The 11,995-nt window shown below is 70.8% G+C and overlaps 4 protein-coding genes across 4 annotated transcripts; 1 reads left to right on the top strand and 3 right to left on the bottom strand.

Annotated features, from left to right (window-relative positions):
* AURANDRAFT_60458 (hypothetical protein) lies at window positions 1–5,699 on the bottom strand (the record flags this gene model as incomplete). The annotated part of the gene is made up of 4 exons (XM_009033953.1): window positions 1–1,809; window positions 1,875–2,039; window positions 2,169–2,208; window positions 3,634–5,699. The coding sequence occupies 4 exons, from the start codon at window positions 5,697–5,699 to the stop codon at window positions 1–3; spliced, it is 4,080 nt and encodes a 1,359-aa protein (XP_009032201.1).
* A 68-nt stretch (window positions 5,700–5,767) lies between these two features.
* On the top strand, window positions 5,768–7,314 carry PRD2 (hypothetical protein; the record flags this gene model as incomplete). Its single annotated transcript, XM_009034534.1, has 2 exons — window positions 5,768–6,873; window positions 7,080–7,314. 2 exons carry the CDS (start codon window positions 5,789–5,791, stop codon window positions 7,297–7,299), a joined length of 1,305 nt encoding a protein of 434 aa, XP_009032782.1.
* Window positions 7,315–7,425: 111 nt separating this feature from the next.
* AURANDRAFT_60456 (hypothetical protein) lies at window positions 7,426–9,000 on the bottom strand (the record flags this gene model as incomplete). Its single annotated transcript, XM_009033952.1, has 1 exon — window positions 7,426–9,000. The coding sequence occupies one exon, from the start codon at window positions 8,998–9,000 to the stop codon at window positions 7,426–7,428; it is 1,575 nt and encodes a 524-aa protein (XP_009032200.1).
* A 125-nt stretch (window positions 9,001–9,125) lies between these two features.
* Window positions 9,126–10,286, bottom strand: AURANDRAFT_60455 (hypothetical protein; the record flags this gene model as incomplete). Its single annotated transcript, XM_009033951.1, has 1 exon — window positions 9,126–10,286. One exon carries the CDS (start codon window positions 10,284–10,286, stop codon window positions 9,126–9,128), a length of 1,161 nt encoding a protein of 386 aa, XP_009032199.1.
* Between the last annotated feature and the right edge of the window lie 1,709 nt (window positions 10,287–11,995).

Below are 11,995 nucleotides of genomic sequence, written 5' to 3'. Positions count from 1 at the left end.
CTACTTGTTCTGGAGCGCCGCGAGGCGCGAGGACCGCTTCGGCGGCGGCGGCTCGTCGTCGTCGTCGTCGTCGTCGTCGTCGGACTCGGACTCGACCTTGCGGGACTTGGCGCTCCGGGGCTCGCCCGCCGTCGACTTGCGCTTCGGCGAGGGCCGCGGCGGCTCCGGGAGGCCCTCGCCCGTCGCGAGGAAGTAGTCGTCGAGGCCGAGCTGGTTGACGCCGCCGATGACGGTCTGCTTGTTGAGCTTGTCCTCGGGCACGACGCTCGCGCAGGCCTTCTTGAAGGCCTTGGACGCGCCGCTCTTGGGGTTCGCGAGCTGCTCGCGGAGCGCGACGGCGGCGCGGGGCAGCGACGCCGACGCGGCGAACTCCTCGCGGATCTTGCTCATGTGGACCTTCGCGCCCTTCTCGCGGCGGAGGAACTTGGTGCACCAGGCCGCGGCCTTGTCCGTCCAGTCCTCGCCCGTCCAGTCGTCCCTGGCCGGCGACTTGGCCGGCGACTTGGCCTTGGCCGGCGACTTGGCCTTGGCGGGCGACTTGGCCTTGGCCGGCGACGCGGCCTTGGCCGCGCGCGAGAGCCACGCGCCCTCGTCCGGCGCGTCGTCGTCGTCGTCGTCGTCGTCGTCGGGCGCCGGCGGCGCGGCGCCCTTGTTCATGTTGCGCCACTTGTCGCGGAGGTCCTGGCCCGTGCGGCCGCTCTTCTTGAGCACCGAGAACTCGTCGCGGATCTTCGCCCACTGGTTCGGGTACGTGCGCATGCCGTCGCGGAGCGCGCGCTCCTCGTCGGCCGTCCAGCGGTTGCGCCGCCGCGAGCCCGCGAGCGTCTTCGCGCGGTCCGGCGCCTTGGCGCCCAGCAAATTGGTGGACTGGCCGCGCTCGGGCGACTCGACCTCGTCGTCGTCGTCGGAGTCGTCCATGAGGCTCGCGCGGCGCTTCTTCTTGGCGCTGGACCGGGGCGCCGCGGGCGACGCGGCCCGCGAGCCCCCGGCCCGGGGCGCGAGGGGCGACCGCGCGGGCGACGCGCGCGGCGGCGGCGCCGCGGGCGACCGCGCGGGCGACGCGAAGCGCGCGGGCGACGCGCGCGGCGCGGGCGACCGCGGCGGCGGCGCCGCGACCTCGAAGGCGTCGTCGGCGGGGAAGGTCCGGCCCCGCGCGCCCTGGAGCTCCGCCGTCGCCGGCGCGGGCATGGGCGCGCCGATCGCCGGCGGCGTCGGCGGCGGCCGGTACCGCGGCGCCGCGGGCGCCGCGGGCGCCGCGCGGCCCTCGGCGACGATGGCGCGCCGCGGCTCGCGCGCCGCCGCGTCCTCGAACATGGCGAAGAGCCGCGGCGCCGCGAGGTAGCGGTCCTCGACGCCGCGGAGGAGCTCGTCGGCCGCGGCGAGCGCCGAGTCGTCGACGACGCCGCCGAGCTCCTCGCGGAGCGCGCCCGTGCGCTCGTTGGGGTCCTCGAGGCGCGCGGCCTTCATGACGCGCGCCTTCTTGAGCGCGATGCTGCGCACGTAGCCGTGGGACATGGGGTGCGGCGACTTGAACTTGTCGGTCTCGTAGACGACGTCGAGCTTCGCGCCGAGGAGCTCCGCGGACACGCCGCCGTCGCCGCCCACGGACTCCTTGCAGGCGAGGATCGCGCCCATGTCGCGCAGGCCCTCGAGCGCCGCGTCCGCGTCCTTGGTCCAGGGGTGGACGCCGAGCTCGAGCAGCGTCTCCGCGAGGCCCTCGAGCGCGAGGCGCACGGTGTCGTACGTCTTCTCGGAGGCGTCCACGATCTGCTGCGCCGTCACGTTGATCTTGAACCGGGTCATGAGGCGCTGCGCGGGGGGCGGGGGGGGGACGTGAGCGAGCGCGCGGCGCGGCGCGGCGCGCGCCGACGCACCGAGTTCGGCTCCATCTCGACCTTCCGCTCGTACATCGCGTCCAGGGTCGAGCGGACCAGGTCGTAGTCGCGGACCCAGCACGCGTAGTCGAGCTGGAGCTCGAACTCGTAGGTCGCGGCGTCGGCGGACAGTTGTCGGCCGGGCGGCGGGAGAGACATCGTATTCTGTTTCAGGGAGCGGCGCAGCGGCGCTCGTCGGTTTTTCTTCTTACGGCGGCGAAGGGCGGCGTCGGTGTGGGCACCACGATGACGTGACGGGTACCCGGTGGGACTCGGCTCTGGGCGTTCCCGCACGACGAAGATGGTTCTATTGGGGTTCGCGTCGCGTCCAATCCTATAGACTTGGGGTTGGCCAACAGCCACCCGAGTAAATCAAAACTGCAAGTTCAGGTGGTGCAGCGTGCGGTGATTGCGATGGTAGCCAGCCCGGTCTCGCTCTGCCTCTACATCACATGCGATGGGGCAAAGCTCAAACTACCGCGCGTCACAGCATCAAAACGCGTCGCTCAGCTCGCGAAGGCCTTTGTGAAATCCGTCAGCGGCAAGTCGGCCTACGCCGGCCTCGAGCCGCAGCATGTCACCTTCGAAATCAACGGCACGGTCATCGGCGGAGCTGACGTCGTCGGCGACGTCTGCCGCGATGGCGACGTCCTGACAGCGAAGATCTCGCCAACGGCGCAGACATCCGCGCCACCAGCGAAGGCGGCGGTTTCGCGGGAGCCCGAGCGCCGCGCCGCCGCCTCACCCCAAACGCCGCCGCGAGAGGAGTCCGCCGCCCGCGCGCCGCCGCCCGAGCGCCGCGCCGCCGCCACACCCCAGACGCCGCCGCCGCAAGAGGAGTGGTACGGCGCGGAGGACGCTCTTGCTCAGCGCGCTAGGTCGCAGATTTTCCGGACGAACGCCAAAATCAAAATCGGCGGCGGGTCGCGCGCGGACGACGCGAGGTTCTTCTCGCAGTGGGGCGAAGACAAGTTCCTCAGCCGCTACTTCTTAAACGTGCCGGCCGCGGACGGCTCATTCTTGGAACTCGGAGCCTGCGACGGCGTGAGCTTCTCCAATACGAAGTATTTCGAGGACGTCCTGGGCTACGGTCGCGGCGTGCTCGTCGAGCCCGTGCCCGCCATGTTCTCGCGGATCGCGACGCACCGACCCCGCTGCGCGGCCGTCTGCGCGGCCATGACGTCGCCGGCGCGGGCCGGCGGCGCGCTCGAGTTCGTCGGCGACTGCGAAACCGCGGGCGCCGTCGCGACGATGGGCGAGGCGCACGCGGCGCGGTGGCACGCGGGCGCGACACCCTTCACAGTGCCCGCGCGGACGCTCCGGGACGTGCTCGTCGACGACGCGGCGACGCGGCGCGACTACCTCGACTTCTTCTCGTTGGACGTCGAGGGCCACGAGGTCGACGTGCTCGAGGGCTTCCCCTGGGACGTCGTGCCCGTCGGCGTCCTGCTCGTCGAGACGCTCGACGCGCACCCGGGCGCGAACGACGCGTGCCGCGCGCTGCTCCGCGAGCGGACGCGGCTCAAGTTCGCCGGCGTCTGCGGCAAGTCGTCCGCGGGCTGCTCCGAGGTCTGGTGCGACCCGGCCTACTTCCGGCGTCGGAAGCTCTTCGCGCTCCCGGCCGGCGCGCCGCCGGCGCGGGACGGCTGGGCGAAGGCGCGGCCGTAACGGTACTCGGGTCGCACCACTACGCCGCGGCGCGCGCGGGGCGTCGGAGGGAAAGGGGGAAAGCGCGCGCGCAGAACGGCCGCCGGCTCACCAGGCGAGGCCGTCGTTGACGACGTTGGAGGCGAGGTACTCCGCGCGGATCTCCGCCGCGGCCTGCGGGCCGACGTACGAGGGCCCCGGCGAGTCGAGCGTCTCCGGGTCCTTGTCGAGGAACGGCAGCCCCGTGTACTTGAAGTGGGGCTCGACGAGGTGCTGCTCGACCTCGTCGCGGTCCTCCTGGATGCGCTGGAAGTCGACGCAGGCCGTGTACTCGTCCATCCAGCCGTAGGGGTAGGAGAAGTAGCACTCGAGCGGCGAGATGCGCGAGTAGTAGGTGCGCATGTAGAGCGACGCGGACGCGTCGTCGTCCATCTCGTTCATGGCCTTGAGGGCCTCCGGGTTGAACTTCCAGACGCCGAGCGTCGACAGGCCCGTCGCGAGCGACTCGTCCAGGCCCTGGAGCGCCTCGCGGTTCGAGAAGAGCGGCAGGGGCCCGTCGGCGTAGCGCTTCTTCACGGACGCGGGCAGGTTCGCCGCCATGCCCGCCTCGCCCCAGCCGCCCCACATGATGGAGCAGCAGGGCTTGCCCAACGCCACGCGGTGCCGCGCCAGACCGTTGAGGAACGAGTTCGCGGCCGCGTAGTTCGACTGGCCCCGCGAGCCCATCGTCGCGAGCGACGAGAAGAGCCAGAAGAAGTGGAGCGGGTTCTCGTGCTTCTCCAGGGCGTCGTGGACGTAGAGCGCGCCCTTGGCCTTGGGCGCGAAGACCGCCTCGAAGTCGGACCACTCCTGCTTCTCGAGGACGTTGTCCCGGAGGATGCCCGCGGCGTGGACGAAGCCCTTGAGGTTCGGCGTGTGCTCCTTGACGAAGGCCTCGACGAGCTCGGGCTTGGACACGTCGCACTTGATCTGCTCCGCGACCATGGCCGTGCCCGCGATGGCCGCCTGCACGTTCTTCCACATGGACTCCTGCTCCGCCGGGATCTTCGCGGACCGCGACAGGAACAGGAACTTCGTCGTCGCGGAGGACTTCGAGGCGCCCATCTTCTCGATGAGGAAAAGCGTCATGACCATGGCCAACGCGCCGTTGCCCCCCGACAGCGCGACGACGCCCTCCGTGTAGAGGTGGGGCTTGAGGTAGGACTCGAACTTGGTCGTCTCGTCGAGCCAGGGCTGGTCCTTCTGGGGCGCGACGGCGTACTTGTGGTGGCTCATGAGGCGCGCGCAGTAGCGGCCCTTGGCCCCGAGCCGCACCTGGTTCGCGCCGAAGAGGCCCGGCCGGAACAACTCCAACGCGACGTGCTCCATCATCGCGTCGTCGAGGTACCAGTCCAGGTCCAGATGTAAGATGGGCAGCGTCTCCAGCTCGACGCGGAGGCAGTTGAGGAAGCCCTCGAAGGTCGCGTTCGTGACGACGCCGAGGCCGTACTCGTCGTGGAGCTGCTTCGCGTCCGAAAAGACGTCGGACGTGAGCACGGCCAGTTTCTTCACGAGGTCCGGATCCGCGACCATGATCTTGCCCAGGTCGAACAGGAACTTGAGCGTGTCCGCCTGCTTCTTCGCGACGTCCTCGACGGAGTTCGTGCTCGGCAGGTCCATGCCGTAGCCGACGATGACCATGTCCCAGCCCTGGTCGAGCTCGCGCTTGATCTTCCGCTCCGAGAGCTCGCCCATGGACTTCTTCACGACCTTGACGCGGCCGGCGCCGCAGCCCCCGCGGCCCCACTTGGAGCCGTAGCCGATGTCGTCCTCGTCGCCGCCGGGCCACTCCGTCTTGAGCGCCTTGACGACCTCGGCGCAGATGCCGTTCTCGTCCGCGAAGACCAAAATGTCGTGCGTCGCGATCTTGTCCTCGGGGTGCATGTCGAGGAGCGGCTCCCAGCACCACTCCGTGAGGTAGCACATGGCCGTGCTCAGGCGCTCGAGGCGGCCCGCCCAGTCGCTCTCGCGCCGCTGCTTGGGCGTCGGCTTGATGCCCAGCTGCCACTCGGCGTACTTGCCGCCCTCGGGCGTCACCTGGACGGCGCCGATCTTCTCCCAGTCGACGAAGATGCGCCCCTTCTTCTTGCTCTTGCCATCCTTGGCCTTGTTGTCCTTGCGGTCCGCGAGGGTGGCCATGGTCCCGCTTCGGAAAGCACCAGAGTCCACTCGCAGGTGTGGGGCTGCAACACCTATGCAAGACAAACCTTCGCTCTCGCTGTGGGATTATGAAGGCCTTCCACACCGCCATCACGCGCCGCCTCTCCGTCGCGCCGCGGCGCGCCGTGGACCCCACGAATACGGAGTCCTCGCTGGCGGCCTTCGGGAGCGGCGCCCTGCTCGCGCGCGCGTCGCTCATGTCGGCCCTGCGCCTGCCGGGCTTCGTGCCCTGCGCCAAGTTCGCGCTGGCCTTCGGCGCGAACGGCGCGCGGAGCGCGAACCCGGCCTACAACCTCGCGGGCCGCGGCGTCCTCGCCGTGGCCCAGCGGCTCGTCGAGGGCACCTTCGTCGCCGGCGAGTCGCTCGACGACGCGCTGCGACTGGCCGAGCGGCTCGAGGCGGAGCGCGGCGTCGGCGTGCTCATCGACCACAGCGTCGAGGACGCCGTCGACCTCGGCGCGAACCGCGCGCGCAAGGCCCGACTCGTCGACGCCGTGCCGGCGGGCGCCATGGTGCCTCTCAAGGCGACGGCGCTCGCGGACGTGGCCATGCTCGAGGAGCTCTCGGATCTCGTCGCCCGGGCCGACGACCCGGACGCCGCGCGCCTCGACGGCGCCCTCGCGGACCGGCTGGACTCGTCGCACGCCTACGCCGAGGCCGTCGACTGCCTCGCGGCCCTGGGCGAGGCCGCGGGGCGCCGCGGCGTCGCGCTGCTCCTCGACGCGGAGCGGACGCCGATCCAGCCCGCCGTGGACCACGTCGCCCTCGCGGTGCTGCGGCGCTTCGCCGGCGCCCCGAGGCCCGCGCTCTACAACACGTACCAGTGCTACCTCGCGGGCAGCGGCCGGCGGCTCCGCCTGGACGAGGCCGCGTGCGCCGCGGCCGGCGCGCCGTTCGGCGCCAAGGTCGTCCGCGGCGCGTACCTCGCGGACGAGCGGCCCACGGGCAAGGTGCGCGAGTCCAAGGCGGCGACGGACGCGGCCTACGACGCCGCCCTGGCCTCGATGCTCGGCGCCGCGGCCGCCGGGCGGCCCGCGTTTCTCGTCGCCGCGACGCACAACCCGGACTCGGCCGCCAAGGCCGTCGACGCGCTCGACGAGCTGGGCCTGCGCCGCGACGACGAGCGCGTCGCCTTCGCGCAAATCCTGGGCATGTGCGACACGCTCACGGCCGCGCTCGCGGCCGCGGGCTGCCGCCAGGGCAGCAAAAGAGAGCGAAATTCCCAACTTCAAAGGCTCCGATCTCGGCCGTTTTCCACTCGTTTCGGCTGATTTTTGGACGAGCGATCATCTCTCGGAACGGTCTCGAAGCGTGGATGCTTTTTCTGGAACGCGCGCGCGCTGAACACTCACGTTGAAGCGACGTTGAATCACCCTTTTGCTGCCCAGGCTGCCGCGCGCGCAAGCTCGTGCTCTACGGCGCGTTCGACGACGTCGCGCCCTGGATCGCCCGGCGCCTCGACGAGAACAAGGACGCCCTCGGCGCGCCCATCGCCGAGAACGCGCTGCTCTGGCGCGAGCTCCGGCGGCGCGCGTTCGGAAGAACGGCGGCGGCCTCGCCCGCGGATCTCGCGCCCTAACACGAGTGAGCATTCAAAAGTTCAGCTAGAATAACACTCGGGGGCACAGTGCGGGCGGGGTCGCCCGGCAAGCGCGCGCTTTTTTCCGAGCGAAAAACAGTGCGGCGGGGTTCGAAGGGGGGGGGTCTAGTTGGGCGCCATGCCGCCGTAGCCGCGCGCGCGGTACTTGCAGTCGTCGCCGTACTCGTCGTAGCAGTCCTTGAGCGTGTGGTCCATGCGCCACTTCATGATCTGCTCGATGATGAGCGTGTGGTGGAGGAAGGTGAAGGCGACGTAGAGGACGACGGCCTCCGTCGTGAAGTTCATGGCGGCGATGCGGACGCGCGCGGCCATGGACTGGCCGTGGCTCAGCACGGAGCCGATGATGACCGTGTCCGTGAAGGTGAAGACGATGACGAGGGCGATGAGCGACGCGCGCACGACCTTGGAGATGTAGTTGGCGTCGGAGGAGATGCCGAGCGCGTTGAGCGGCCCGTCCTCGTGGTACTCGAAGACGTCGCCGTAGGACGACTTCTTCTGCATGAGCCAGATGCAGACGAGCTGGATGACGAAGGACGCCGTGAAGTTGCACCAGCAGCCGATGGAGAAGTTCTTCTGGGCGATGGGCTCGACGCGGATCATGCGGCACATCTCGCGCAGGTTGGCTTGCGAGGGGATGCCCTCGATGAAATCGTCGCTGTCGTCGTCCAGGCCGAAGGCCTTGCGCGAGAAGAGCGCGAAGGTCTCGCCGAGCAGGTTGTCGACGCTCAGCAGGAAGTTGAGCGCCGTGCAGTTGAGCACGAGGTCCACGGTGCCGTCGGACGTGCCGATGAGGAAGATGGCCGCGGACACGTAGGAGATGTTGAAGACGCGCACGCTCTTGTCCAGCAGCTGGGCGACGAGCCAGCGCCACATGGCCACGGGCTCGGCGTCCTTGTTGCCCGTCACGACGGGCCGGCACATGTTCAGCAGCAGGTGGTTGAGCATGCACTCGCGGAACGCGCCCCGCAGGTCCAGCGAGATGACGAGCGACGCGACGCCCGACACGAGGACCGTGCCCAGGGGCACGTCGAAGACGAGCGTGTCGTAGACGAAGGCCCAGTACGTCTTGTGGCGCGTCTTCGTCGAGCCCCAGCCGAAGACGAGGTCGTCCTCCCACTCGACGACCTGCGTGACCTGGTCCTGGACGGAGGCCGTGAGCACGTTGAGCACCATGCTCGTGAGGATGGCGCAGAACGTCTGGAGGATCAGCGACGACCGGGGCTTCGCGTCCGTCGTGCCGGGAGTGCACAGCGCGGAGATGCACGCGGTGTTGAAGGACGTGAGCTCGTCCTCGAGCTCCTCGAGCATCTCGTCGCAGTCGTCGGATTTCTTCGACGAGTCGTCGTCGTCGCTCTTGGCCCGCGCCTCGAGCGCGGCGAGCCGCGCGAGCACCTTCTCCCAGTCGGACGCGCTCGGGCCGATGCGCTCCGTGAGGCGCGCGAGGACCTTCTCCCGCTCGTCCTTGGTCATCGCGCTCTTCGCCTCGCGGGCCCCGTGGTCGTGGTGGTCGCCGTTGTCGTCGAAGGTCTCCGTGAGGGTGATGTCGTCGGCAATGAGGGCGGGCATCATGACGTCCACGGGCTCGGCCTTGGCCGGGGTCGGCGACTCCGGCGCCCCGTTGTCGGGCGCCTGCGCGACCGAGGCGTAGGCGGGGTCGTCGGGCTTCGCGGGCTCCGCCATGCGTCTCGGGCGGGCTGCGGCGTCAGGCGGAGAAGATGATCACGGCGGGCAGCCTGCCCCGTGGCATCGGCGAAATCATTCATAAGTTAATGGCTGGATCGGCATCATGCATCTCAATTTTTTGCCTACGATGAAGTTAATAATGAAGCGGCCCAGGCGAGGTCCGCGCGCGCCTCGGGGCCGCCCGGGAGGGGGATCGCGTCCTGGGGCCGCTTGCCGCTGAGGGCCTCGTCGCGGTAGTGGTTGATCCAGCAGGCGCCGCCGTCGACCTGGAAGACGCCGCGCCGCCCGCGGCACGCCGGCCGGTGGAAGTTCGCGTCCTCGAGTTGGCCCGGCGCGACGACGCACTTGCGGTTCATCTGGCGCGCGACGACGGTCCCGGGCAGCTCGGGCCCGCCGAGGGGCCCGTCGTAGAGCCAGCGCAGCAGGCACGCGCAGGGGTTGCCGTCGCCCGCGGCGGCCGACGCGCCGTCGAGCGCCGCCGCGAGGTCCCGCGAGGTCCCCAGATCCGCGCAGGTGACGAGCTCGTCGAGGTCCACGCTCAGGAGCATGCGGGCGTCGCCGCCGTAGGCGAAGGCGCAGTAGGCCATGGCGAGGTGCTGGCCCACGGGGCCGCCCTTGGCCGTCCGCGCCCTCGAGTTCCGGAGCACGTCCGCGAAGGTCCACCCGTGGTAGGCCACGTCCCGCGCGTCCCCGAGGTGGGCCTCGAGCGCGCGCTCGCCGTCCCAGACGACGAACCGCTCCACGCCCACGGCGCGGTAGTAGCGCAGGAAGCGGTCGACGGCGTCGCGCCGCGGCCGGTAGACGGGCTCGAGGCAGCTCGTGAGCCGCGACGCGACCGGCGGCGCCGTCGGCGCGTCGAGCACAAAGTCGGCGACGTCGTCGTCCAGGGGCGCGCCCCGGGCCGGCGGCCGCGCCGGCGACCGCCGGCAGCGCACGCGGAGGTCCCCTCGTCGGCCGGCGGACGCGTATCCCGACGCGGGGCACCGCAGCACGAGGTGCGCCGTGTTGAACTGCTCGCCGCGCAGGTCGCCCTGGGGCGACGCGGCGACCCAGCCGCGGCCGCCGTCGTCGCTGCAGTGGAAGCTCACGTTGCCGCCGGGCGAGAAGTTGCGCTGGCCCCGCGTCGCCATGGCCACGAGCACCTCGGCGTCGCCGCTGCCGTCGCGCGCGCGCCGCGCCGCGAGCACCGCGATGCTCGCCCACGTCTTGTGCTGCGCGGGTGGCGTCGCATGCCGCGCGGCTAGCGCGCGCGCGATGAGTAGTATTGCAACGAGGCAGCCCATCGTGCTCAGATCGTGCTTCACCTTGCGGGATCGATCGACCTTGCACATTTTGAGCGCAGACCTCGGTCTGAGTAAATTGGTGCGGCCTCGTCGCGACCTATCACGGGTCGAGTCGCCGACGCGCTCGAGCCTAACAACAGGTCGCGGAGGAGCAGTCCTACGCCGCGGCGCCGTCCCCACCGCGATGCCATCGCCGATGGAGACCAAGGAACAAAGCATCGAGCTCATGGAACTCGGGGCCGCGAAGGAGGCGGAGACGACAGAAACGACGACGACGACGCGGCGCCTGAACCTGGGATGGGTCGTCGCGCTCAACGTCGCCCTGGCGCTCGCGGAGATCGTCGTCGGCACGTCGATCCACTCGCTCGCGCTCGTCTCCGACGGCGCGCACAATTTTAGCGACGCGGCGTCGGCGTACGTCGCCATGCTCGCCGAGTCCTTCGACGCGAACGACTACGACCGCGACCGGTTGCCGTTCGGCTACGCGCGGGCGCCGACGGTCGGCGCGCTCGTCAACGTCGCGGCGCTCGAGGCGCTCTGCCTGTCCATCGCGCTGAGCGCGCTCTGCCGCTTCTACGCGCCCGTCGCGGTGTCGGATCTGCGCGCGCTTTTGATCGTCTCGGCCGTCGGCGCCGTCGTCAACTTCGCGAGCGCGCTCCTCGCCTGCTGCGGCGTCGAGGGCGCGCACGTCCACGTCGGCGGCGGCGCCTGCGCGCTCCACGGCGGCGGCGCGGGGCGGTGGGACGCGTCCGCCGGGTGGCAGATGGCCTGCGACTGCGGCGGTCTCGTCGCGCCGCCGCCGCAACCGAAGGCGACGCGAGGGACGAAGATCGCGTTCCAGGCGCTCCCGTCGTCCGACGCCGCCTGCGCGCCCTGCGGCCCGGAACCCGACGACGACGCAGCGCCGGCGCCGCGCCTCGACGTCGGCCGCGTCGCGAGATCTCGTCCTGCACCACGTCGGCGACGCCGCGGGGTGCCTGCTCCTCCTCGGCGAGGCCGTGCTTTTGCGGCACGGCGGCCGCGCGCTGCCGAGCCGCGTCGCGCGGGGCCTCGGCCTCTACCTCGACCCGGCGCTCTCGCTCTTCCTGAGCCTCGCCATCGGGGCCGCTGCCTGGCCCGTCGGGCGCCGCGCCGCGTGGGCGCTGCTCGAGGGCGCGCCGGACGACGCGGCCGAGCTGCGGGACCGCCACGAGGCCGCGCTCGCGGGCCGCGCGGGCGTCGACGCGGCCGCGCTCGTGCACCTCCGCGACCAGCCGGCGCTCGAGCGGTGCGCCGTCGTGCGCCTCGAGGCCCGCCGCGACGACAAGGTCGCCGCGAGCGCGGCGCGCGCGGGCGTCCGCGTCGAGTCCGTCGCCGACGTCGCGCGCCGCGTGCTGCGCAAGTTCGGCGCGACGCGCCACGCGTACGTCGAGGTCAACGAGCAGCGGACCGCGGGGGCGCTCAGGCTGGTCTAGTTTGTTTTTTCGCTGTGCTTCAACATCCGAGGGTGAAGTTGGATGAAGTGACATCAACGAGGAGCGGACCGCGGGGGCGCTGGTCTAGTTTGTTTTTTCTCTGTGCTTCAACATCCGAGGGTGAAGCTTGGATGAAGTGACATTGAACCGAGAAGCGCAGCCGCTCTCCGCTCTCCGTCGTCGCTCTCCGCAGCGCCAGCAGCCTTAAAAACCATGTCCGCCGTCGTCGACTACAGCAAGTGGGACAACCTCGAC

Source organism: Aureococcus anophagefferens, assembly GCF_000186865.1.
Source record: "Aureococcus anophagefferens unplaced genomic scaffold AURANscaffold_1, whole genome shotgun sequence".
NCBI lineage: Eukaryota > Pelagophyceae > Pelagomonadales > Pelagomonadaceae > Aureococcus > Aureococcus anophagefferens.
This window is presented reverse-complemented; position numbering and strand designations above follow the sequence as displayed.